The 21,905-nt window shown below is 40.3% G+C and overlaps 2 protein-coding genes across 6 annotated transcripts in view; one reads left to right on the top strand and one right to left on the bottom strand.

Moving 5' to 3' along the window:
* Nucleotides 1-20,367, bottom strand: part of LOC146568737 (neurotrypsin-like) — a 37,970-nt gene extending 17,603 nt beyond the window's left edge. The window contains exons 1-4 of one of the 2 annotated variants that reach the window (XM_085284994.1): nucleotides 19,877-20,367; nucleotides 18,757-19,025; nucleotides 14,249-14,291; nucleotides 1,624-1,866 (exon numbers count right to left, since the gene is read on the bottom strand). In XM_085284994.1, the coding sequence (XP_085141120.1) occupies nucleotides 1,624-1,866; nucleotides 14,249-14,291; nucleotides 18,757-18,855 (385 nt within the window). In that variant the 5' untranslated portion in view covers nucleotides 18,856-19,025; nucleotides 19,877-20,367. Of the gene's footprint in view, nucleotides 1-1,623; nucleotides 1,867-14,248; nucleotides 14,292-18,756; nucleotides 19,058-19,876 lie in introns of those variants that run through there. The other variant, XM_085284993.1, reaches the window with a different exon arrangement.
* LOC146568738 (E3 ubiquitin-protein ligase TRIM21-like) lies at nucleotides 3,650-12,152 on the top strand. Of its 4 annotated transcripts, XM_085285000.1 has the most exons (4): nucleotides 3,650-3,964; nucleotides 5,510-5,616; nucleotides 5,838-5,958; nucleotides 8,590-12,152. In XM_085285000.1, the coding sequence occupies exon 4, from the start codon at nucleotides 8,592-8,594 to the stop codon at nucleotides 10,308-10,310; it is 1,719 nt and encodes a 572-aa protein (XP_085141126.1). In that variant the 5' UTR covers nucleotides 3,650-3,964; nucleotides 5,510-5,616; nucleotides 5,838-5,958; nucleotides 8,590-8,591; the 3' UTR covers nucleotides 10,311-12,152. The 4 variants fall into 4 exon arrangements, with proteins under 4 accessions (XP_085141126.1, XP_085141123.1, XP_085141124.1 ...); XM_085284997.1 differs by lacking the exon at nucleotides 5,838-5,958; XM_085284999.1 differs by lacking the exon at nucleotides 5,838-5,958 and having other exon boundaries at nucleotides 3,949-3,964; nucleotides 5,346-5,616.
* Nucleotides 20,368-21,905: the final 1,538 nt, after the last annotated feature.

Raw genomic sequence — 21,905 nt, forward strand, 5'->3', positions numbered from 1 at the left:
CCAGCAGACCAGTTTTACAAGATGACACAAAACCAGTGGCCTGTTTTGTTTTGTTTTTTTAAAAAGCATTTACATTTATCAGATAAAATTAACTCAACAGACACTTTGTTAGGTACACCATGTGGAAACAACTCAGTGCATTTAATCAAAATGATACTGTTGAAGTTAAAACTGAGCAACACAAAGTGGATAAAATGTGACTTTGAATGTGGCATGGTTGTTGGTACTGGACAGGCTGGTATTTGAGGAACTGCTGACCTACTTGGATTTTCCCACACAACCATCTCTAAGGTTTACAGAGACTGGTCTGAAAAAGAAAAAATATGTAGTGAGCAGAAGCGTCCTCTGTCCTGCTACTACTCATTACAAGGTATGCAGAAGAGTATCTCTGAACATACTGCATGTAGAACCTTGAAGCAGATGGACTACAGCAGAAGAAGAAAACACCGCGTGTCCTTCCTGTCAGCTAAGAACAGGAAACAGAGGCTACAGTTTGCATTTGATTGGAAATACATTGCCTGGTCTATTGAGTCTTGATTTCTGCTGCAACACACACATGTGAGAACATTTTGTAAACAACATGAAAGCATTCCAGCAGGATAACGTGCTGAGTCACAAAGATCAGGTATTCTCAAACAGGTTTCTTGAACTGACTGAGTGAGTCCACAGTCACCAGATCTCAGTCCAACTGAGCACCTTTGGAATGTGGTGGAACAAGAGATTCACATCACTAATGTGATGCTATCATGTCAGTAGGTACCAACATCTCTGAGGATTGTTTCCAACATCTAGATGAATTTGAGCCACAAACAACTGAAGCAGTTGTGAAGGAAAAAAGGGATCCTCAGTGTCAGGTGAGTGTAAATAAATACTAAAAGCCCCACAATCACATGGATTTGAAAGCAGTTATTCTATTAAATACATTAAGTTCATAGATGTTGGTAACATTTGAAATACCTGGAACTCTAATCAGTTTAGAAATTGGTTGTTGAGCCAGTCAGAGGCTTATTTTTAAATTGAGTAATACTGATATAGAAAGTTTAGATTTTACATGCCAGAAACCAGATTTAGAAATTATTCTTCATTACAAGAGGAACTGGGGTTCGGTTTATGACTGTTTTACTGTAATTGGAGCCACAATTTACAAAATGAACATCCTGCTGATTTAAAGAACTCTTCAAACTTGCATTGAGAATATAAACTCATCAGGAAAATATTTACTAAAATAAATAAAATGAAAAACAGCGTCACATTCCCCTTTTGGACATTTAAAATAATGCAGTTTAAGGAACTTGTGCACAAAGGGTCCACACGTTATTGCAGCTCAGTCATTAATCAGTCATGACTGCCAAGTATCAATAGAATTTTATCTTTACACACCAAATTTCTTTGGATTTTGAATTGTTGCAGTTGTTTTGCAGATATTACCTTTTACATAAAAGAGTATCTTCCCCTTTTTTTTGGTGTGAAAACCTTGTGAACAGCTTAACCAACAGCTAACAAATGTTTCATTTGAATCTGCTGGGGGGGGGATGCGCACAGCACTAAATGTGGAATGAAATCATTTAAAGGTCAACTTGTTTTTAATCATGCATGAACTGTTCAGAGCGTCTGTGGATATACCCTGGTGGCAGTCGCAGTAGGCCCAGCCAATTGCTCCTGAGTTCTGTCGGAAGAAACACCACGGGTTGGACTCGCGATCCGGGTTCCTGCAGTAGTTGTGGTCACCCAGGCCGCGGCCCGGGTACTGCATGACATAGTCTGGAAACTCAGTCCATTTCAGACAGGGGGCACCAGAGTCCGTCTGCGACACGGTGCCGTTGTAGTATCCCAGTTCTGTGAATCCCTCAGAGCATGACAGAGGCACTGCACACCAAAGGGAGAGGAGAGTAAGTATATGTTGAGGAAGATGAGAGAATGAGATGTTTTGGATGAAAGGACGGGTATTTGGGTCAGCGAGGACAATGAGAATAAAAGAGATAGTTTGGGAAAAGAGAGGTGAAATGGGAGTAAAACGGGTCTTATTTAAATCACATTATCCCCGTGTCTTTATTATATCTTAACATAAAACCCTACATGGATGATTCTCCAGTACTGCAGCAGGATCCCCTCTAAGGCATTCAACCACACTGATCCATGGTGAACTGGGGAAATTTCCATGACCCTGAACCTCCTTATTTAACACGGTGGTGGCCAGATACTGCCAGTAATCTTCTCTGAGAGGGAGGAATGGGTGAGTGAAGCTTCGACAGTCTGAGAGGGAAACTGCTGACATCAAAGTGTAGCAAAATTAGGCCACAAAATGTAGAGCAGGTTTTGTGCTGCAGCTGATTAAAACGCACACAGAATGCGCTAATGAAAAGAAATCATGCTAAAAAATATAATGGGGAGAGTGGTGCACATACAGGCACTGCACAGCACACTCAGAGGTGCAAAGTCACTTAAAAAGGTAAATGATTTATACAAGTAGAGTGGAAAATAGGATCTCTCTGACTTTAGTTACTTGATCTTTTTATTGTATTTGCATATTTGTTGGAATGTTGGTCTGCAGGGCCACACTGAACTATAACATGTTAAACAATGGCTGAACCTTTGCTGATTGCATTAGTCCTTTGCTTCTGTGACAAATGTGGGAAGGGTGGCTGAACTTTGGTACAGATATCCAGGATGTTTGCTAATGATTTTTCTGTTTTTTCTTCCACTCTGTGGACAGAGCAGCAGCACCTCAAACTCGTTCCTGTGAAAGATCAACATCTGCTTAATGTGGCACAAACAATCAGTCACTACATTTTTTATTCACAGCACAACAGCAAACAAGCCGAAGACAGTTAAGAGGAAAGAATAAAACAATCCCGGTGAAAATTATGCCAAGTTCATTACAAATATCAACAAAATGTTAACTATAATACACAACTTTGTCTGCCAACTCGGGCTACATGCAGGTTCTTATCTATATTGCCTTTTGTTGCCTAACAACCACCTAGCAACAGACTGAAATGAGCAGTTTTTAGCACTAATGCGCTTACATCAGCCTACCATCTAACTTATATTAGATACAACAGGATCCTGAACTGCTGTTTATGCCATTTTCCTCCTGCATCAGTAACACAATTCTCTGTCAACCTTAGAAATAGTTATGAGTACATCAGCAGTTTCTGAAATAATCAGATAAGCCCCTCTGGCACCAACAACCACTGCACATTTATGTCACTTAAATCACCTTTCTGTTCAATTCTGATACTGAATTGAACTTCAGCGGGTCATCTTAACCATGTTAACCTAAATGCAGTTTCTGCTATGCGATTGGCTGATTAGGTAGTTGAACAGCAGTTGCATCCAATAAAGTGGCTAGTGAGTGTTTTTTTCTTCTTCTGTCTTTTCAAGTTTCGCTTTGGCTGATCTGTAAGTATGAAAACCCCCTAAACCAAAGAAAGAGCTCGACTGAATGTTGTTTTCTACAGCTACAGGAGTGTTTTCCTCTTGAGTCGTTGCATCTTCCTCTAAAGAACTTACTTTTCCCTCACCAAAGCTTCGGGGGTTTCGGAGGCCAAGCGGCTACTAAACCATGATTAATGGTAGCAGTGTATCAGCAACCCCCAACCCTTATCTCTTCAGCACACACCGCCCTGCAACCCTGAAGCTCACCTCACACACTAACGCACATCCATAGATTTCACTGCAGAGTGACCAACACTGCAACACACAAACACACACAGACAGACTGGAGGCAGATAAGAGGAAAAGCAATTCTGAAGTAAAGCACAAATGTATCCTTAAGAATTAAAAAATCTAAATCAACCTCATACTGGACTCAAAACCTGAATGCGGAGCAAGCAGCAAGAAAAAGGGTGCCTGTCCCTTTAAGGAAATTTGACACTGAGGAAACCAAAAGCAAAATACTTCTGGAGAAAGGGAACTGAGCCACACTCATTATTCTCACTCCCACACCAACGAGGAGCAACAAGTAAGTAGTCACTAGTAACCTAAGCTTTCTTAATAACACATAGCTACTGCAATTAATATTATTTATGTGCTGTACGGTCATAAACTTTTTTGCCGCTAAAGCCTTTTAGCTGAGAAATGTTGTCACAGCTCAAAAATATGATCACACGATCTCTTTAGTGATATTCCCGATTGAAGATATTTGTTGTCTAATTGTCGGAGTCGAATTTCCCACGTTTCACTATGTTTCCGGTGTCCGTAGTGAACTCTGAACTGCAGCTTTTAGGGCAAAAAGCATGAGAAGTGAAAGTAACAATAACAACATACTTTCCAGCTGCATATGCCAAGAATACAAAGGCCACGTGGGACTAATTTTATAATTTTCTTTTTTTTTTTTTTTTTAGTTTATCTGATTATGACTCCAACAATAGCATAAAGTTCAAGGAAGTTGCCAGTCTATTTGAAGGTTACCGACAGAGTGGGATGATACCTGTGTACCACACATAGTTGGCCAAATGAGTAATAGTTTAAGTGGTTTCTCTCATTCATTGCCTCACTGTGTCAAAACAAGTCTGGAAAGGTTGATAAAACCGAATCCATTAATAGAAGTGCTAGAAACTACAGTTTCTCTAGTGGCCACTTGATGCTAGCTTTAAAAGAGGAGTGTGTTAAGATGCCTAAACTTACAGCAGGAGAGCATGTTTGAAATAAAAAAGAACTGAACTGAACTGAACTGAAAAGCATTTGTACATCCTGAGGAAAAAACAGATTTGGTTCTTATAGATGATTTCCCCCATTCATGGCAGCTGTACAAGGCGTGGAGATTTTATAAAAAAAATTTCTACTTGTTCAAAGGCTTAAACATATGGATCATAAGCAGAGTGTGATATGTGCTTTTCTTTTTCCATGAAAATAATTTAGAAACTAGAGTGGTCCTGTATATTTTTAAGCCTATTAGAACTTTTTTTAAAATGTATTCTATTCTCAATGTAATGTTTATAGAATAATTGTGAATTTTGAAAGTTCAGAACTTAAACATATGACAATAGCGTATACTCTGCTGTGTAGTTTCTAAGTGAAACTAAAATGTGTAATATTTTATTGCCAATAAAACGAGGCAATACAGACTGTTTCGTTTGTGACTTCTTTCACTTTGTGCTATTTGGCCAGCTGTGCCAATTACAAAACAACACAAAATATGATATTCTGTCCCAGCAGATTTTTTCTTTCTCTGCTTTAATGACATATTTTTTTTCCCATAGAGGAAATCTGTCATCTGTAAACCCTCTTTTACCCATATCTGCGAATCTTCCGACTGAGAAGGAGGCAAACTTGTTCGTTTGCTGAGATCAACGAACTAATAAATGTGTGAAAATGACTCAGCTCTCTAATGTGTTTTACAGCATCATGGACCACAAGTTCTAAATGTGAACGATGCACTAAATGACAGTTATATTAGGGATGATGTAACACAGAAATGTGGTTGCAACCTCCCCATCAGCCCATCACCACAACTCCACCATCAACTGCAAAGCCAACAATCCGTGTACATAACTTTTCTTCACAGACATCCTGAAAACAACGGTTTCTAAGTGCAGAATGTGAGACAGCCGCCCTGGTTCAGCGATATAAGAAGACTTCACCAGTGTAGGAAATTCTGATGTCAACAACCAGGTGAGTATTTGATATTCAGTAGAAATGTTTCTGTCTTTTTCATGAGACTACTGCAAAATCTGTCACTCTGAATCCTTTTTAATCCTCTTTTATTTGATTAGGAGTAGCTTTTGCTCTGAAACAGCTAAGATCATGCTTCCTGCTAGTCTTCTCAGACTGAAAGTGAAAGCCAATTTTACTTACACTTTAACCCCACTGGGAATTTCTTAAATTTTTATCAGAGGCAGGGACTCGTAGACCAGCCTGATTATAAGGGGTGTAAGCCCTTTGATTGACAGCTGGGTTTGCCCTATTCAGCACTGAGATATAAGAAGAAAAGGAATCAGCTGTTTATTTTCCCCAGTAGGTACATTTTGTTTCAAGTCTGTTGTTTGGTTGCCAAAATCAGCATCCTATTTAATATCACAGTGGCAGCTCGGTAACCATCCACCCTAACTAGTGCAAGCATTAACTAACTTCCAAATATGATCACATGTGATTTAAAAATGAATAAATCAATATATAAATAATGACGTTCAAGATATCAAACGAGCAGTTCCTCTTAATGCACAACTACGATCATCTGTGATAGCTACTAACTCCTTTTAGTAAGACTCAATATTAATCAATCAATATAAGTCAGTATAAATCAGTAAAAGTCATCACATTCACATGGAAAAAAAATGTTGGTCTTATCCAGTTCAATTTGTATTAATTCATCGTATATATCTGTTTTAATTATACAATCTAAAATATACATATATGCTATAAATATACTTGTAAAAATATCAAATGCACAGTCCTGTGTTATATTAACATATACACCTTTATACACTGATCTATAGTTATTTAACTACACCTCTCCAAAAGTATTGCTTTTTATAATACGTCATTCTTAATATAAAGATTTAACACCCCACCGCTTCCATATAGTGCTTTATTGGTGTTTTATATAATTTTTTTAACTGATTTATATTTGTATAGCCTTCTCCACATTACTCCACAAAACCACTCCACAGGCTGTTAACTGCATGCTCCTCGTTGTTGTCCTCGCTTTGTGTTTTTTCAAATGTAGCTCCCCTCTCTGTCTGTGAAAACTTAACATTTAAAATTTTTAGTAACACATTATTTCTTCTTCTGAATATTATTTGACCAGTTTTAAATCTGACCAGATCTGTGAATTTCCACATTTTTGAATTTAGAAATATATCCGATCTTATTAACTGTCCTTACTGCACTTTTTGTGCATAGTGACTGTAGTGTGCTTTTATACCCACATAGCAAAATTTGTATGGCCCGGATCTGGCCCACACAATGTGCTTACACATGGCCCACATACCGCAAAGTATGACGACCCTTTGGTGGCCCAGATCAGGTTTGTCAGAGGTGGCCCGCACAAGGCCAGTTGCAGACACACTGCTGACCCAGAACAGTTTCAGCTCTGCCCCCAGATGTCAGCCTAATGTGTACCTTAATCAAGCCATGTAATAACAACATGTGCCAGAACACAATAGTAACATGAGAAAACTCTGTTCAGACAGTGAATGGACTGATTCTTATATAGTGCTTTTCTACTCTCCCAGATTACACAAAGTGCTCTATACAACATGCCACATTCACCCACTTCCTCTAAATTGAGTGCTTCATAACTACGTTCAAACTCTTGACATGCAGACTGGGATCGAACCACTAACCTTCCAATCAGTAGGTGACCTGCTCTATCTCCTGCGCTATAGCCAACCAGTAGTAAACATGAGTAAACCCTCACTAGGTTTAGGATAAAGTGTACACTCACAAACCTGTCAAACCTGCATTTGAAACGTTGGCTACCATAGCAGTATAGTATTGCAACATGGCATTTGGGTCTTCTAACTAAAATAGGAAAATAGGAACATAAATAGTGCTGTCATTGCCAGACCTGGCCCACGTCTGGTTGACATACACCCTGCCATGACACCAGTCAGTCAGAAGGGCCAGCTTGATGCCGGATCCAGGGAAGACCTGTTTTCTATGAGCCTGGGCCACATAAACCAAACCACAATCAGGCCAGATGTGGCATGCCATCACATAAACAGTGCCATCTATGCCAGGCATGGCCCATATCTGGATGACATAACACTTACCCATGCCAGAAGTCACCCAGCAGTGCCGGCTTGACACCAGGTTCGGGCCAGACCTGTCTGCTCTGTGGGTTTGTGTTACCCCACATCTCCATATAGTGAGCTCTCACATTAGCTCATCTAATCAGTCTATTTGTGAATAACATCAGTAGTTATGTTATTAGAGATCTGCAGCTCAGATCTGCACAGCCAGGTGCTGTTTTTATATGGGTTAGTGGCTTTAAATTCATAAGGTTAATAAAGTTAATAAAGATTCATGAAGTTAGCAATAAATTCATCTTTATTTATACAGGAAAATGCCTATTTACTACATAGCAACAGGTTAAAAAAAAACGATGCAAATACATAGTTAGAAAATGAAACGAGAAAGAATGGCATTTATTAAAAACCCAGTCTATAAGCATAGGTCCATTTAATCCTGAGTCTCGATGATGGTGCAGTTTGGTACATTTGCTCTGTGGTTTAAGTGCAGACTATCTGGTTATGAAGTGATTTGAATGTTATCAGGACGATGCTGGCTGAAAAAGGAAAAATTTGTTCCCAGGCAATACTGAGGCTCATTAAGGTGATCGCACAGGTCGCATCCTGTTCTGCAGCCTGAAAACAACAGAGCGAAACCTGCCATTCGAGTTTTAACTTTAATGGTTAAAGTCAGCGTTAAATAATTACAGCACTAAATGCAAAGATAAGCCTTTTGCTTATATAAGTAAACTCTCGGGGGTTGTTTTAAAGAGTTAGGCAAAAATGTAACTTCCACTAAAAATGCAGTGACAGCTGCTGTTAAAAGCTCCAGAATAGCTCATGAACTTATTTTAGCTAAAGCAGCTAATCTGAATGTTGGCCTAGATTTAATAGTGTTTGTCTGTTTTCTTAGAAATGGCATCTGGCAGCAGTCTCTTCTCTGAGGACCAGTTTCTGTGTCCCATCTGCCTGGATGTCTTCACTCGCCCAGTTTCCACTCCATGTGGACACAACTTCTGCATGTTGTGTATTGAAACCTACTGGAAAGATGCGCAAGTCTGTCGGTGTCCTGTCTGTAATCACGCTTTTGAAAGAAGACCGGATCTCAAGGTCAACACTTTCATTTCAGAGCTCGCGTCAAACGTCTTGTCGCTTAAAGCTAAAGATTTTGACACCTGGAGTGCTCATTCACTGCAGGCCAGCCCTGGAGCTGGGGTGCTATGTGGCATCTGTACCGACACGCCGCAAGAAGCAATTAAATCATGTGTGGAGTGTCAGACTTCATACTGCGACGTTCATCTGGCGCCTCATCACCTTGCCCCTGGACTGAAGAAGCACACGCTGATTGAACCTGTGGCGAGCCTGGAGGGGCGCATCTGTGAGGAACATAACAAGCTGCTGATGTGGTTCTGCAGAGACGACAGCGCTCTGCTGTGTGACGTCTGCTCCAGCTCCCGCCACAAGGAGCACTCTGTTGTTCCTGTGGAGCGGGCGTACGACGAGAAGAAGAACCTGCTGGAGCACACTGAGGGTAAAGTGCAGCGGATGATCCAGGAAAGGCTCCAGAACGTTGTGAAAGTGAAGGAATCAGTAAAGCTAAGCAAGACAGAAACTGAAAAGGTGACTGCCAGCGGCGTGCAGGACCTAACAGACCTGGTGTCTGAGATTCAGAAGAGTCAGACAGAGCTCATCGCGGTCATCGAGGAGAAGCAAAAAACTGTAGAACAAGAAGCAGGAGGGGTAATTAGTGATATGGAGAAGGAGATCACAGAGCTGCAGGTGACAAGTGTGAAGCTGATTGAGCTAAAGCAGACTAAAGATCAGCTCCATTTTCTCCGGCACTACCCAAGCTCCTCTGTCCTGCCTCAAACAATGGATCCTTCCCATCTCAGCTTTAACCGACACCTGGAGATACAACACATAGGCGAATCTTTGAAAAACTCCGTCTCCCAGCTGCGAACAACGCTCAACAAAATGAACACAGACATACAAAAACTGTGCGACAGATCAGACGTGTCAAATAAAGCCACGCTCAGATATATGCAGCAGTACGAGGTGAACGTCTTGCTGGATCCGGACACGGCTCATCCTCTGCTCATGATATCGGACGACTTGAAACAAGTAAGATACAGCATGCGCTCAGGATGGTTGGCAAACCAAATCTCGAACCCAAGCATGTTCACTGAGCATCTTGCAGTTCTGGGAAACAGAAGCTTCTCATCCCGCAAGTTTTACTTCGAGGTTTACGTGGGCCAGAAGACCGAGTGGTGTCTGGGCATGGCTGCTGCGTCGGTCCAGAGGAGAGGGTCACTCAGTCGGGATTCGCGTAGTGGGCTGTGGGCCATGTGGTTCCTGGAAAATAAGTTTGAAACCTTCAACTCTCCGGATGAGCTGGTACACTTTGGGAAAGTGGAGCGGATCGGGGTTTTTGTGGATTACGACCGAGGTCAAATATCATTTTGGGACACGGAGGCTGCAACACTTATTTACTCTTTCACTGAGTGTTTCTTTACCGAGGAGCTATATCCGTACTTTAATCCCTGTGACAATGAATTTGGCTCCAATTTAGATCCCATGATAATAGTTCCTGTTGGTGAAAGCGAGTCAGCGGGGCTTCAGAGACTCACCCTTTGAATCAAATATTTTATTCTGTTTGAGTCTTTGTGGGGTAAAAGCCAAGTGCCTTACATTTAAAGACATATATCCAATATGAAGGACGTTTTGGATATTTAATGTCTTTATCAGATATTTATCAGTGAGATAATGTGAATATGTGAGGTTTTCTTGCTAAATTTGCTAATCGCCTATCCAAGTACAGATTTTTTTCAGTTTTGTTTGGTTTCTTTTTGCTATTAATTAGCTAGAGAAAAATAGATCAACAATTCTAACGTGTTTCAGCTCCTCGTCAAACTGACACAACATTTGGGCGTTTTTCTCTCGTTTGAAAATGTTCAGGTACAAGGATGGGACTGAAAATGATGGAAAAATCTTCCAGAAAGCCTGAAGAACTATTGCTGCAGACCACTTTAAAATTACAAGAAAGACTGGCTCCTTGGAAAGAAAATATAAAGAAATGACAGTAGAATAAATCCAGTTTTGACAAATAAAAAGGAAAAGCAAACTGATAAAAACAGTGAATGTGAATCTCAATATGAAAGTCTCTCAATGTTTGTTTTAAGGAGGAAAATAATATTCAAACCTTCAGAAAGTTTAGATGTGCATTTAATGACTAATGAGTTATTTATTATCACAGTTTTTCGTATAATAATTAAATTATTTAGTCTATCACGTTTTGACATATTGCCAGGCAGCTTCATAATTGTCTTATGAATGTAGGACGGTGGCTTCATCTGCAGACTAGGGGGTTTTTTCTGCTACATATGGTGACGTCAGTTTAAGGGTGAAAGGTTCGAGGCTTGTAACGAGTTCGGCACTTCGTGCACAGAAGATTGAACAGCATGTTAACGAGGGAGAAGAATGGGTGGAAATAATAAAATTGAGGATTTAACTGAAAAGAAAGTGGTGCTGTAAATGGGAGCAACCCCTGTGATTTCAAGACAAAATATGAATACACCAGGTGTTCTTACTTATATAGCCGACATGGAGGTACGAGTGGAGTCGGTAAAGTGGTGAAAGGACTAAAAGGATGTGCGTCTGTAAGTCACGAATAGATGCACATTTTGCACGTGTTTACGGATTTGTAGAAAGAAATGTTGCTGCGGAGTAGTGTATTCTTTTGTATGTGTTTTTGGGCACTGTGAGCACTGCTAAAGTAGATTCCAGTATATTAAACAGATACAACAGATATATCCACATAGCAAGTCAGAGAAAAACACTGTCCCTTTAATTTTGATATATTTAATATTACATATATACCTGATTGAACATCGATCTGATTTAATTTTCAAGTGTCAACTGGAGTCATAATTCCCTGACTCATTGCAATGGTTTTTGTATTTTTTTGCAATATCCAAATAAATAATATTTGTGGGGAATGAAAGTCAAAATAAATGACATTTTTTGCCTACAATTTGTGGATTTTGTAGCTCCTTTTTTCACCTCTCTCATATCCAGCACAGTTTAGAAGTTAATGTAATGTGTACAGAAAGAAAGTGATAGGTTTTTGTGTTACTGGTTAGTTGGCAGTACTCCGCAAACAAATGAGGCTTAAAATACACTGAGAAGTCAAGGAGGAGCCAAACAGTCATGTCCAAGGCAAATTAATGTTGTTGCACTAAAATCTGGACAGTACCGGCAGAAGCTGGCAGAATTATTGGAACAAGTCTGCCAGAGATCAGTAATATCTTCCCCACTCGCTGTCTGAGGAGGGTGCACAGTATCCTGCGGGACCAACATCACCCTGCGCGCCACCTTTTCCATCTGCTGCCCTCAGGGAGAAGGTACAGGTCTATACAGGCCAGAACATCCAGACTGGCCAACAGGCTGTGAGGCTCCTGAACTCTCTGCCCCCCTCTCACGGACAATAACCATATCCAACTTCTTAATAGCAATGAACTGGTCTGCATTGGTGCATCATATCTTTATTCTCTTCCCCCTCCTGCCCCCCCCCCCCCCCCCTCTTTCTTAAATAGATAACTATCATATCTGATATCATATCTCACAGTACAATAATATTGAATGGGTTGCATTGTTGTATTTTGTCATGTTTCTCAGGTCTTTGTCTGAATTTCTACGAACATTATTGCTAAGGATTGTCTTATTGCATTGGAGTCACACTGGGTTAAATATGTACACTTGGGTTTTAAGGGGTATTTATTATTTTCTTCTTTTTTTTGGGGTTGTATGGAAGCCCCAAACGCAATTTCATTGTTCTTGACAATGACAATAAATAAATAAATACTAAATACTAATACTAATACTAATACCTACGGAAGAGGATTAGGGCCACAGGAAGAAGAAGAAAAAAAAAGGGGGCACGTTTTTTTTTTCTTCTTTTCCAGGATTCTGAGAAAAAAGTCAAAATTCTGAGATTAAAGTCAGAATTCTGGAAAAGCAGGGGGAAAAAGACGTGCCCACTTTTGTTTTTCAGTGGCCCTAATCCTCTTCCATAAATACCCGAAGTTGAAAAATGGTAAAATTTCCAATAAAGTGACAAACATGACTTTGGCCTTGAGCAGAATTTGGGTGAAAATCCACTATATGATCACTGTGCTCAGGTACTACACCTGCAATTCTTGTCCATCTGACACATATTCGTGGCATAAAACATCAGACGTTTGGCCGGATGAGCTAAAAATGATTGAAAATCAAAATAAGTTGAGCATTTTAGAATATCGGCAAGAGAAAAGAAATAATAGATGAGATAAACACAATTGGAGATAGGAATTACACCTCAAGGTCATTGTAGTTACTAGTTGGGTCGCTGGAGAGTTAACGCTGACATTTTGTGTCGATGCTGATGAAAAATAAATGCACAACTTTATCTTTGAGCCATTTTTCCTTCTTTTTAAGCACTTAGGCACAAATACAAACAAACAATCATCAAATAAAAAACACAGGATACACTGCCATGTTCCCTTACTGCTTTGTAATTCGTAATCTTACCATGTAAATCATGTAATATTTTCACATATATATTTTGCATTTGTTGTGCTGAATGGCAAAAACATGCTTAAAAGCTGCACAGTAGCATTAATCAAACTTTTATCTTCAGCTTCATAAAATTTTAATAAAGTAAAAAAGCGTTACGTAACTAAAGAAAAGCAACATTTTCAGTATCGCTCAAAACTAACATTTATTATGATTTTTCATGTCTCAATATGATCCCTAAATTCTCCCCTTGTTTATATTTCACCACTTTAATATTTCACTACGCTCTTTAATGCATTTCACACAATACTCGACACCCTCCTCATTGCCACGACAACCGCACTCTGCCCATCGCCATGGGAACACTCAGTCTCCCTTCTCCCGTAATCCGTTTCCCAGCCACAATGAGTATTTGACACGGTTCACAGTCGGAGGCTGGCTGTATGGGGGGTGGGTGTGTAGCAACAACATCCTCTACACAAAACACACTAATAAATCTGGAAACCTGAGGAAATTTGCTTTTACACCATTTATCCTCATTTCCACCCAATAAAAAGAGGCAATTTTAGCAGTATGTGAATTTATGCAGGTGTTCAGTATTGTTAAAAAGCCACAATTTGAATTCCCCGTGATGGATGGTGTGTTTCTGACTGCATGGGTCTGTCAGTGTGTAGCGAGTGTTAAAGCGGAGATGTTTCACCGCACTGGAAATGAGCCGAGAGGGAGGAGTTCTTTGCCCCAACCCCCCCTCCTATCTTCATCATGCCCTTCACTCCTCTCAGGGATGCGGAGAAAGAAAGAAGAGGAAAATGAAAGGCAGAGGGGCGCAGGCCAGGATGAGGGGGAGAGGAGAGGTAGGAAAGAGTGGGAGGGGCTTTGTGAGAGTCTGAGTCAGAATGTGGGTTAAACTGGAGGGAACGGAGAAAACAGCAGAAAGGAGAGCGATGGTGTAGGAGGGGAGGACAGATGGGAGGAGAAAGTAAATGCACAGAAAGAGGATGAGAGCGTCACCTCTCGCCTACCTGAGTTCTGCACCTCATTTAAGTAGCTGTCTTCAGCCACCACCTGCATGCACAAAAGAAAGAGAGTGAGACAAAGGACCAGAATTTCATCTTGGTATAATAGTAAACAAAGAACAAGAAAAAAACATGAAATTCATTTAAAAGCAAACATAAAAAGGCAAAGATCTTCTAAGCAGATTTGGTTGAAAACTGGTGGAAATTAGGCCACCAGCGCATGATTCATTTTCCACCACAAAGTCTGAACTTTAGTGAGTCGTGACGCATAAACAACATTCTAAAATATGCATGATGATTAGTTACAGGCCGTATCTGACTCCTCATAATTATGAATTGCAAAAAGCAAATGTGAAAGCACCAAAACAGCTGGACTGCAGCTCGATAATAACGCCTTAACACCCCCAAAAAGGGGAAAAACCTTTCATTGAGTCTAATTAGAAACAAATTTAATGGACAGAGAGTCATAAGGTCTCAAGATTATCTCTACAATTACCTTCACTGAGCACGAAAGCAACTGTGGCCATTGTTATAAAATAAGACAGGTAATTTTCTATCTATAAGGTGTATATTTTAGATAATTTCGTTTCATTTCATGCCTCATACACAGATGCTCGTGTTAAACATGGCTCTGTAAGACGTCATAAGGAGCGGATATATCTGAAGCACAGGTGCCCTGCTCACCTGCTGTTCCAGCCTAATACTTGTGAGGGACAGCCACTCAGAATAAAAGTTAACTGAAGAGTAGAGAAACTGAAACTCTCTATTTCAGACAAAGGATGAACTGAGGGGGTGCACCAAGGCCCAGAATAAGATAAATAAGGATTATTTTGATCTGTGAATCATGCAAAGCTACTCTTGAGTCATGGAATAAAAAACATGGAGCTGGAGACGAGCAGAAGAGGTCCTCTTTAATGGTTTACTGCACACGGGGTAATCCCTTGAGTATTGCGTATATTTAGTTTTTGTGCAACTTTACATGCAGATTCAAGCATTTCCCCCTAAAGTATTCTGATTTGTTGGCATTTATCCTTGAACATGAAGTCGTCTCGATGTACTTTCGATGTATTAATGAGTTTACTCCCTGATTCTCACCACTTGAAGTATAAGTATAAGCAACCCAGGGACGACAGTACAGCACAGTAACTGCAAACACACACAGTACTAGACAGCATCAGAGTTTATATTGCAGTGTTTATTTCATTTTAGATATCAGATACACATTTACACAACACACAGTCCATCTGCTCTGCTGAGAGGGCAGCGATATACAGCGCATTTCACCGTCACACAGGTGAGTTCTGCTCTCTGCTTCCTGTCACTGTTTCTGGCCACTGCACACGCACGCGTGAAACCAACACGCAAACGCCTCCCAGAAGACTCAGCTTAATGGTATTACATCAGGAACAGGCGACCTGTGATAGCAGACACGGGTGCCGATATCTCCGCTCATGTCAATCACACGGCTCAATTACGGCACTAATCTGCTCTTGCACCTGCGTCCAGTGTTTGGCCATGCAAACAGACGCACCACACCAGATGGAAGGGCAACAAATAAATAAGCAATAATCGAGACCGCTGCAGCACTGAGATAGGAAGTTGCTCCAAAGTGATGCTTTTAGTCATAAATGATCACACTCGTGCGTGCCACCTAGATGACTGTTGCTGGTAAGGTTTTGGGATATTAATGATGATTTTTGTCACTTTTATGATGTGAAACCTTAAAAGGGTCAAAACCTTTAAAGGGTAGAGTGATTTTACTTGGCATTTCTTATTATGTGTTATTACAAGGGAGCCTGGGGACCTGCAGAAGACTTCACGGTGGTGCTGAAAGCATAGTGACACAATGATTGTCAGGCACAGATAAGAAAAGTGAAAGTATTTATCAGGTCTGACAGCAAACCAGCTGCAGAGAGGGTTAGTTTATAACCAGCAGAGCAGGATTAGGAGGATTCTCCTCCACTAACTGACCTCACTGTTAAATTGAGGTTGAATCCTGATGTTTAATATGAAAATTTGGCAAAACAGGTGATGATTTTTTTTATTCCCCCCTTTATGCAAGTGACACAAAGAAATCTTGATTATAAAAAGTTCCTCGCTACAGTAACCTCAATGTTTAGCCAGTGCAAAATCAGCATCGATTTATATGGAGGTTCAGCTGATATAAACAGATATCCTAGCTGACTTTTTTTTTATTTAACAAAGCTGAAGTAAAGTAAAGTAAATCAGTTGATTATAATACATGAGCATGCTTCCACCAAGGCCGAAAGGTCCCCTCACACCACACATTCATTGAGTCTTTGGATCCAGATTAGTTTATGACAATGTCTCACAGTTTTTCTTCTTTCATTATGACTATTGTGAAAAAGGGGCTTCAGATCCAGATTAAATTCAAAAGTTAACCACTTGTGGGTCAAGCCACACCTTTGGTAAAAAACTAAAACAAGTAAAACAGTCTGCAACTTCTTATTAATAACTCATAAATCTTGCACAGAACACTAAACACTGGACACAGTATGGCTGAACATTCCTTGACAATTAAGGTTTAAAGGGTTCAAGGCCATTGTGACTTTATACATTATGAATGTATCCATACTAATTCACAGCTTCGCTAACGCCATTATGCGTGTGTCTACAGGATTTGTGGTAGTGGTGATGTTTTACTCCAGTTAACAGACATGATCTTCTTGGCAATGAACACGGGAATGGGGTCTTGTCCTAAAGTGTTCTGAAGAGGTCCTCCAACTGAAAGCACCATCTATACTCAATACTCAACTGTTTTTGCTCCACTCTTTTATCCAACCAATATCCCTGGAGGACTGCAGTCCCTGAAGACATGCGAATGACCATTCATGAATCTGCAGTTCCTCCAACACAAAAGTGATGCAAACACAGGACCTAAAAAAACCTCATTCCAATCTTCCAATCAAATTCCTTAGATTCCATAGATGACTACAAACAGCTTTGTTCATGCACATGTCCTCACTGGCCAATTCAATTTAAGCTCCCTGTTTTATTTCACAGTGAGGGTGTTTTCTGCCACCCTCTGCTGTTACTAGTATCCTGTAGATTTGTGAATATGATTCTTAGTTGGATGTTTCAGTTTGTGTGATAAAATATTGTTCAACCATCCGATACATCAAATAACCTCCTTGGCAGAGGTAAATCATAAAGCAATTTTATCACAAATCCCATTAACTTTGATGTTGTAGCCTCTAATAAGGGTTCATAATCTGCAGAAACATTCATTTTATTTAACATTATGCTACTGTATTATTAATAATATAATTCATATTTGTAAATCTGCTGTATATTGGCTCTTTATTAAGTGAAGATGACACAAAAATGTATTCTGTGATGTAAATTGGAGGCTGGTTTCTGCCTATTGTTTACATACAAGCATTTTAGTCTCCACAGACTGAGCCACAGGAAAGCAGTTTGTAGGGTATAGAGATCTCCAGATTAATTTTCTGTTTTGTTCACATGTTTCCAACAAAATGAAGAGCTTCTGAATTCCAAGAATTCCTGCCAGGGGGGAAAAAACAAACTGTCTAATAAAGATGAAAAATTAGGAATTCATCTGCAGCGTGCTCGGTGTGCTCGATGTGCACGGCTGCTTTCAGTGTAAGTGGGTCTAATTAAATCCCGCACACTGCTGTACTCCACTAATGACTTCTACACTGGCTACTCGGTTCATATGCTGCATATTAACGCAACACACTCCAACTGCAGTGAGAGGAAAACTGGACGAATGTGACGAATAATTGATTGATTGATCATTAATTGATTGCGTTGCTTCTGCAAGACACAGAACAAATGAGTGAACCTGACTTCCAGCTGACCCACGCATGACAGAAACACCTGCTTCCTCGCGTTTCGAATTTAACATTTCTACGCTGACATGCAGTGACAGCTTTAACAGCTGGGTCCGTTCCCCAAACACCGCGGGGGCAGAAGAGGCACCGACGGGTTCTTCTCATGATATCCTGCCGCGGGGGGTGGAGGAAGAGGATGAGGAGCAGGAGAAAAGAGAGGAAGGTGGAGGGGTTGTGTTTGTCACCCAGCACGAATGGGTGTGTGCAACAATGTAGACTCCGCTTAATTGGGCAGTGTACCTTCATGCCACCATTAATTGGCTAAAATGTGGTGCTCTTTAAATTTCTGACCTGCACTTGCATTGTTGGAAATGCAGCCCAGAGAGAAAAAACACGAAAGCATCCTTTCTGTGATATAGACCTTACAACGTGGCGGCACAGCCCTGAATTCTTCTACAGGCTTATCAATACAACTGTCAGTTTAATCAGGCTGTCGGACTAATTCGATTTTTTTGGTTTTTTTGGGGGTTTTTTAATGAAATGCAGCAGAGGTCAGCAAAGCGTGACCGTCACGGGACATGGCTTCAAAAAAAAGGAAAGCACACACAGAGAGACACACAAAAGAAAAGAAATAAATCAGGGCACATTGCACTATAAAGAAAAAACACATCCTCATCAGCAGCAGGCAGGATACAGTACCTCAGCTAACAGTGGCAGCCAGAGACAGGCGGTTCCGATCAAGCACAACATTTCCCGGCTGGTGAGAGCCATCCTTCCCGCCCGCTGTGTCTGTGTCATAGCCAGAAAAGCCGCCGCTCCTCTCCCATCTCTGTGTCCAACCTGCCCGTGAGGTGAACCGTTATCCTCCGGCTCGTCCCGCTGCTGGAAGAAACGTGGTGTGCGGTGATGATGATGATGATGATGTCGGCTACGTGGTGGCTTTTACGCACAGAAGGCAGGGTGCGGCACTATAAACGGGATGAAACACACAGTGATGCATGCACACACACGCACACACACACACGCTGAACCAGTCTTGGGTGAAATAATGTTGAGCTCTGCAAAAACTTAATGCCACGAGCATGTCGCGCTCACACGCCCGCGCGCGGACACATTTTTTGTCAGGGTGAATTACTTAACTGAATTTAACTTCATTTTATGTCGTTGGTCTCAAGCTGTAGCAGATTTAAGACTATGCAGAAAATTTTCCTCAAAAACTCTCCAAGTGACCTTTAAAATGTATGAAAATGAATACATTTCTGAGTAAGACATGTCACTTAGGCATGATTAATGATGGCTTTTTAACATCTTATAGGGGGCAAATGGACACATAAAAATATTAGTAGTGATATGACAACCAGAGACCCTTGTATGTCAAGGAAATTCAGCAACTTGAGTTAAAACTGTCTCAATTTTGAGATGCCACTAAAAACAAAGCAGACTGACTTATGATGGGGTGGTAAACACATTCGAGGATTACCTGCAAAGCAGAGCCTGGGACGTTCACTAGCAGCTACAAATTGCTTAGATGGGCATTAACTCATTTATTAGTTTTTATTAGGAGCATGGTTCTTCTCAGGTCAGCAGAACAGTGGTGTTTTGCTTCACAGCACTCAGTCAGTAATGTGTTTTAAGCAGCAATTTTAAGCCAGGGACTGCCATCGGTCGAGTAACCCACTGCATTCATGGTGTCACAGCTTCACTCATCTCTCATGAAGATAAAACCTGAACATCAGTGACGTGGAAGCTCATCCAGCTTAATATTGCACATAAATCACAGATTATTGTAATGTGTGAAGTACAGGAAAAAAGGGGTTACCTTCATTGCACAAACTAATGAGAATTCCACTGGAAGGTCCCATCTGCACCGTCTTAATGTTGGAGTCAACCAACAGGACCCTTCCTTATATAATTATGAGAAAAAAGATTCATTTACCAGGATGCAACATGGAACAGGATTAAAGCTATCACATCACTTAGTTCCTCATTTCAGTTCAAGGTCTTTATCAATTTGTGCATTGAGAATCTTATGTTAATAAATGGTAAAGGGTTTGAATTGAATATTGTTCAGTACATCATGAGAGAGAATGTGGTGAAATTATTAGTGTCCATGAAGATCAGCCCATAAAGCGATACATGTGACCTTGATCTGGGGTACAATTTGGATGAAGACCCATTAGGTGACCACTGTCCGCAAGTTTGATAAAATTCTGATCAATGCTCTAGGAAGAGCAGTGACTCTTGTGAATTTGGATGGACAGATGGAAGACCAACGCCTCCTCATGGCACAAGCTCATCAGTCCTAAGGCCAGATGAGTTAAAAACACAAACTGAGAAACTGACCTTCATGGAACAAACACAGAATCACTTTTTATGATAGAAAATACACAACATTTAAACCACTGTCCATAAGCATTTCTACAAATCCATATTATTTATTGCAGATGCAGACAAGTGTGTGTTTTGCGTTTGTACTTACTGTTTGCTCAGTAGCATTGCGGTGGTTTTTAAAAGTAATTTTCCCAAGTGGAGAAGATCAGTTTATCCAGATATTCCTGGTTGTAATGGCTTTAGCTTACCTTAAAGCTTAGTTTGGATTACATGAATAGACCTTGCTATGTTTGATGTTTTAAATGAGTTTTAAATTACTTCATTACTTCATTAAGTTGCTGTGTCTTTGGCTTAAAAAGATAATAATCTTTTCACTAAATTATATAAAATTTGCAGTTAGAGATCACAAGAGTTTGAGAAAAAACTGGGACCCGAAAATGTTCTGCTTTTAAATATTAAAGGAGTAAAGATTAACACTAAAACATATAATGGAATCAAGCCTTGTGGATAGAAACATTAAGGTTATTTTTGGACTCTAAACACCAGTTTACAACCTGTATTTGGCTGAAAACGACTCAGGAGTTCATAACCATAAATATCTTTAAATATATACAGAATTGTGACTTTTTTTGAATCAATAAATGAGCAAAGACATTTAAGCACAACTCAAGTAGTCACTGATTATCTGCTGTGAACTTGGACCAACATGTTAGAGCTCTACCATCATCATGATGCTGAAAACAATGGGAAAATATAAAACGTATTTGCAAAACTGATCCAGTGATTCGGAGAATCTATGAGTGTAAGCACTGAAGCAGTTTTTTCAAAGCTGGTTTTAGACAAAACCCTCACCCAGACACTCATGAGTCATTCATCTATAAATATACAGTTTCAATAAAGAAAGCCACATGAGGCCCTGTCCCTGTTTGTGCATGAAAGGTGCTCTTCTTCAATTATTTAAACTGCTGTTGGAAAAAACGTTTTTCTACTATTTCCTTTTTATTGCTGCAGCTTTGTAAGAGGAAACATCCAAAGCAGAAACTGGCTGCAAAATAAATTCAGCACAGCAGCAGGTTTTGGCTGACGGTGGCAAAAAGTGTTCCAAAAAAAAATACACGTTTTGATTTGTTGTCGGTAAAATTGTCTGAGTATGTTGCTTCAGAATGCTGCATTTGAAGCTGATCCAGGAAGAAGCATTTCACATCAGAAGGGATAAAACAGAGCGAGCTGCCAGGCCGGTTTGTCTTCACTCAGCAGTTGGACTGCACCGCACTGCTGGGCAGAAGTGATCTGCTCAGCTTTTTCCAGTTTGTGAGCCTTAAACTTATCAGATACACAGAAATGCAGTCACAACAAGGCTCGGCTTAAAGAAGAGCTGAAACTTGCTTCTATAAGGACTCTCATGCTAGATTTGACCAATCTTTAGGCTTTGAGAAAAGTGAAATCTAAATGATCAAATGATATCAGGGACAAAGCACATGTGCCAGATCTGTTCTGTAAACCTGATTTTTATCTAC

The sequence above is a fragment of the Mchenga conophoros genome, linkage group LG8 (assembly GCF_057382185.1).
Source record: "Mchenga conophoros isolate Kocher_MC1m ecotype Shallow Benthic linkage group LG8, M_conophoros_male_GT1.1, whole genome shotgun sequence".
Taxonomy (NCBI): domain Eukaryota; kingdom Metazoa; phylum Chordata; class Actinopteri; order Cichliformes; family Cichlidae; genus Mchenga; species Mchenga conophoros.

Excerpts from the sequence above, each read along its gene's own strand:
- LOC146568738 (XM_085284998.1), top strand. The coding sequence starts at position 8,592 with ATGGCATCTGGCAGCAGTCTCTTCTCTGAGGACCAGTTTCTGTGTCCC.